The 4,701-nt window shown below is 56.3% G+C and overlaps 1 protein-coding gene across 1 annotated transcript in view; it reads left to right on the plus strand.

Moving 5' to 3' along the window:
• Window positions 1-4,701, plus strand: part of SNRNP200 (small nuclear ribonucleoprotein 200kDa (U5)) — a gene marked incomplete at its 5' end in the record, with an annotated part of 30,008 nt that overhangs the window by 12,430 nt on the left and 12,877 nt on the right. The window contains 6 exon segments of the mRNA XM_010007954.1: window positions 131-319; window positions 1,548-1,745; window positions 2,457-2,609; window positions 3,357-3,437; window positions 3,665-3,748; window positions 4,555-4,661. Of these exon segments, the coding sequence (XP_010006256.1) occupies window positions 131-319; window positions 1,548-1,745; window positions 2,457-2,609; window positions 3,357-3,437; window positions 3,665-3,748; window positions 4,555-4,661 (812 nt within the window).

Raw genomic sequence — 4,701 nt, forward strand, 5'->3', positions numbered from 1 at the left:
ACAAGCAGATCAAGACAAGAGATTCCAGTCTCAATATCTTGTCCAAACCCATCTGGTTCCTCTTTTCCTTCAGCAAGGAGAAATAACCCAGTGTTGATGTTCTCCTGACCACATCTCCATGTTTTTTTAGATGCTGGGCCGTGCTGGGAGGCCCCAGTATGACACCAAAGGAGAAGGCATCCTCATCACATCCCATGGGGAGCTTCAGTATTACCTGTCCCTGCTCAACCAGCAGCTCCCCATCGAAAGTCAAATGGTGTCCAAGCTCCCAGACATGCTGAATGCAGAGACTGTCCTGGGCAACGTCCAGAATGCCAAGGCAAGTGCCAGGCTTGGCTTCTCCCACATCCCTGGGTCCTCTGTTCCACCCAGAGCTGGTGGGAGTTGCAGGAGTTGAAGGATAATCCATGTCAGGGAGACCTTCGTGTTCTCTACAACTCCCTGAGGAGACCGGCTGGGAAGTGTTCATGGGGGTGTTGGTCACAGCAACTGAACATGAACCAGTGTGTGCCCAGGTGGCCAGGAAGGCCACCAGCATTCTGGCTTGTGTCACCAGAGTGTGGCCAGCAGGACAAGGGCAAGGATTGTCCCCCTGTGCTGGGCACTGGTGAGGGAGCACCTCGAGTCCTGGGGTCAGTTTTGGGTCAGAAAGGGGACATGGAGGGGCTGGAGGGTGTCCAGAGAAGGGGAATGGAGCTGGGGAAGGGTCTGGAGAACAAGGAGAAGGGTCTGGAGAACTTGTGAGGAGCAGCTGAAGGAGCTGGGGGTGTCCAGCCTGGAGAGAAGGAGGCTGAGGGGAGACCTTCTGCTCTGCAACTGCCTGAGAGGAGGTTGGAGCCAGGGGGGTCGGGCTCTGCTCCCCAGGAACAAGGGACAGGACAAGAGGGAACGGCCTCAAGTTGTGCCAGGGGAGGTTGAGGTTGGATCTGGGGAACAATTCCTGCCTGGCAAGGGCTGTCAGGGCCTGGCCCAGGCTGCCCAGGGCAGGAGGGGAGTCCCCATCCCTGCAGGGGTTTCCAAGCCCTGGAGATGGTGCTGAGGGACACAAGTTGGCACCTGACTTGATAGAGTTGGATCAATGGTTGGTAGAGTTGGGTCAGTGGTTGTTAGAGTTGGATCAATGGTCAGTAGAGTTGGGTTAATGGTCAGTAGTAGAGTTGGGTCAATGGTCAGTAGTAGAGTTGGGTCAATGGTCAGTAGTAGAGTTAGGTCAATGGTCAGTAGAGTTGGGTCAATGGTGAGTAGAGGTGGATCAATGGTGAGTAGAGGTGGGTCAGTGGTCAGTAGAGGTGGGTAATGGTCAGTAGAGGTGGGGAATGGTCAGTAGAGGGGGGGCAATGGTCAGTAGAGTTGGGTCAAAGGTGAGTAGAGGTGGGTCAGTGGTCAGTAGAGGTGGGTAATGGTTGGAGTCGATGATCTTGAAGGACTTCCAGAGCTTCCAAGCTCTGGTTTAGTATCGATCCATCAGGATTCAGCCACAAATGTGTCCCACATCCCCTTTCCTTGCCACGGGGTGTCCTCAGCAGCCCTTCCTTTGGTGTTCCCAGGATGCAGTGAACTGGCTGGGCTACACCTACCTGTACATCCGCATGCTGCGCTCGCCCACGCTCTACGGGATCTCCCACGAGGACCTGAAGGGGGATCCCCTGCTGGACCAGCGCCGCCTGGACCTGGTCCACACTGCAGCCCTCATGCTGGACAAGAACAACCTGGTCAAGTATGACAAGAAGACAGGGAACTTCCAGGTGAGGCAGGACCTGGGGTCAAAGCTTAGGGCCATGGAGGTGATGGGAGGGCTGGAGCAGCTCTGCTCTGGAGCCAGGCTGGGAGAGTTGGGGTGTTCAGCCTGGAGAAGAGAAGGCTCCAGGGAGACCTTAGACCCCCTGCCAGTGCCTGGAGGGGCTCCAGGAAAGCTGGGGAGGGACTTGGGACAAGGGCAGGGAGGGATGGGAGCAGGGGGATGGATGACAACTGGAGAGGGAGCTGGAGGTTGGAGATGAGGAGGGAATTCTGTGCTGTGAGGGTGGTGAGAGCCTGGCCCAGGTTGGGCAGGGAAGCTGTGGCTGCCCCATCCCTGGGGGTGTTGAAGGGCAGGTTGGATGGGGCTTGGAGCAACCTGGGCTGGTGGGAGGTGTCCCTACCCATGCAGGGGGTTGGATCTACATGATCTTCCAGGTCACTTCTAACCCAACCCATCCCATGTTTCTATGGTGTGATCTTCATCCTGGCTCTGGTGACCATTTCCTGCTCCCTCCTGAGCCACTTCCCATCCCTGTGGCCTTGCCCTGGCTTTGCAGCCAGTGGGAAAGGGGAGGTTGGGATGTGTGGAATCATGTAGGATGGGAAGAAGAGGCTTTCCAGGGTGATTTACAACCTGGTTCCTGCTCAGCACCTTCTGCCAGTGCCACCTCCTGTGGGGGTCTCTTCCTGCAGCCTCACTGGTGTCCCTCTTGCAGGTGACAGAGCTGGGTCGCATCGCCAGTCATTACTACATCACCAATGAGACCATGCAGACCTACAACCAGCTCCTGAAACCCACCCTGAGTGAAATCGAGTTGTTCCGGGTCTTCTCCCTCTCCTCGGAATTCCGGAATATCACCGTGAGAGAGGTGGGCAGCCAGGAACCCCCCCCAGCTCCTGCAGGGAAAGGTGCCTCCAGAAAGCTCCTCCAGAACTTCCCCCAGGAGGGATCATTCTCATCTCATCTAGGGGTGCTGGTGGCCAACCAGCTGAATATGTGCCCAGGTGGCCAAGAAGGCCACCAGCATCTTGTGCCACCAGAGGGTGGCCAGCAGGAGCAGGGGTCAGCACTGGTGAGGGGGCACCTCGAATCCTGGGGTCAGTTTTGGGTCAGAAAAAGGACATTGAGAGGTTGGAGTGTGTCCAGAGAAGGGCGACTGAGCTGGGGAAGGGTCTGGAGCACAAGGAGAAGGGTCTGGAGAACTTGTGAGGAGCAGCTGAGGGAGCTGGGGGTGTCCAGGCTGGAGAGAAGGAGGCTGAGGGGAGACCTGCTGGCTCTGCAAGGAGGTTGGAGCCAGAGAGGTTGGTCTCTTCTCCCAAAGAACAAGATGGGACAAGAGGAAAGGGCCTCAGGTTGCCCAGGGGAGGTTTAGGTTGGATCTTGGCAACAGTTTCTCCATGGAAAGGGTTGTGAGGCCCTGGCCCAGGCTGCCCAGGGCAGGGGTAGAGTCCCCATCCCTGGAGGGGTTGAAAGAACGTGTGGACATGGCACTTCAGGACATGGTTTAGTGGGCATGGTGGGGTTGGGTGATGGTTGGACTCAATGATCTTAGAGGTCTTTTCCAACCTCAATGATTTCATGATTCTATGATCTCACCTACCTTGGTTTCCTGCAGGAGGAGAAGCTGGAGCTCCAGAAGCTGCTGGAACGAGTTCCCATCCCAGTGAAGGAGAGCATAGAGGAGCCCAGTGCCAAGGTGAGCCTGGCCACCAGGGACCTCCTCTGCCTGGCTTAGGGTACTGATTGTCCTTGGTGGAGAACTGTAAAGGGGGTGATTTCTGTTTTCTTCCCTTGGTGGGACAACATGGGCTGTGTCCAAGATGTTCCAGGAGCTGCAGGTGCTTCTGGCTGAGCGCTCCCTATTGGTGGCTTCCATCCTGCTGTTCTCAGGTTCCTGAGACCTTCTCTCTTCTCCTTCCCCAGATCAATGTGCTCCTCCAGGCCTTCATCTCCCAGCTGAAGCTGGAAGGCTTTGCCCTCATGGCAGACATGGTCTATGTTACCCAGGTGAGTGAAGAAACCTAACTAGGTCCTGTCTCGTCCCCAATCCAAGCATGTCTTGGCCTCAGACAAGTCTTTGCACCTCAGAAGTTAGGTCTGGGGTCATGAATGGCTTTGAAAAGTGAGTACTAAGAAGGTCCAACCCCTGTCAGGATGGGAATGAGGTCCTCATTGGAGTCTCCAGTTGGTCATCAAAATAATTCATCACTCAAGACTAAATCGAAGGTCGAGTTCCCAAGTGTTTGAATCAAGGACTTGGTCCATCTGTAGATGTCAGGGATGAAGGACATTTGAAGTCTTAATACTTATAAGTAGGATGGGGAAGGACTTTCTACCAGGGCCTTTTGTTATAGGACAGGCTGGGAGAGTTGGGGTGTACAGCCTGGAGAAGAGAAGGCTCCAGGGAGACCTTAGAGCAGCTTCCAGTGCCTGAAGGGGCTCCAGGAAAGCTGGGGAGGGGCTTGGGACAAGGGCAGGGAGGGATGGGGGGGATGGATGAAAACTGGATTTGGGAAGGTTTATGTTGAACATGAGGAGGAAATTCTTTGTTGTGAGGGTGGTGAGAGCCTGGCCCAGGTTGGGCAGGGAAGCTGTGGCTGCCCCATCCCTGGGGGTGTTGAAGGGCAGGTTGGATGGGGCTTGGAGCAGCCTGGGCTGGTGGGAGGTGTCCCTGCCCATGGGGGGGTTGGAGCTGGATGATCTTCAGGCTCCTTCCATCCCAAACCACTGTCATTTCATGTGGGTGGGTAGGAAGGAGGGGGTGTGGGCTGTGGGGGTCCCAGCAGGCTCTGAGGGTGCTGTGTGTGTCGCAGTCGGCCGGGCGCCTCATGCGCGCCATCTTCGAGATCGTCCTCAACCGCGGCTGGGCCCAGCTCACTGACAAGACCCTCAACCTCTGCAAGATGATTGACAAACGGATGTGAGTGACATCTCGGGGGGGGGGGGGCCCTGGCTTGGTG

This window comes from Chaetura pelagica, unplaced genomic scaffold (genome assembly GCF_000747805.2).
Source record: "Chaetura pelagica isolate M959 unplaced genomic scaffold, ChaPel_1.0 scaffold342, whole genome shotgun sequence".
Lineage (NCBI taxonomy): Eukaryota > Metazoa > Chordata > Aves > Apodiformes > Apodidae > Chaetura > Chaetura pelagica.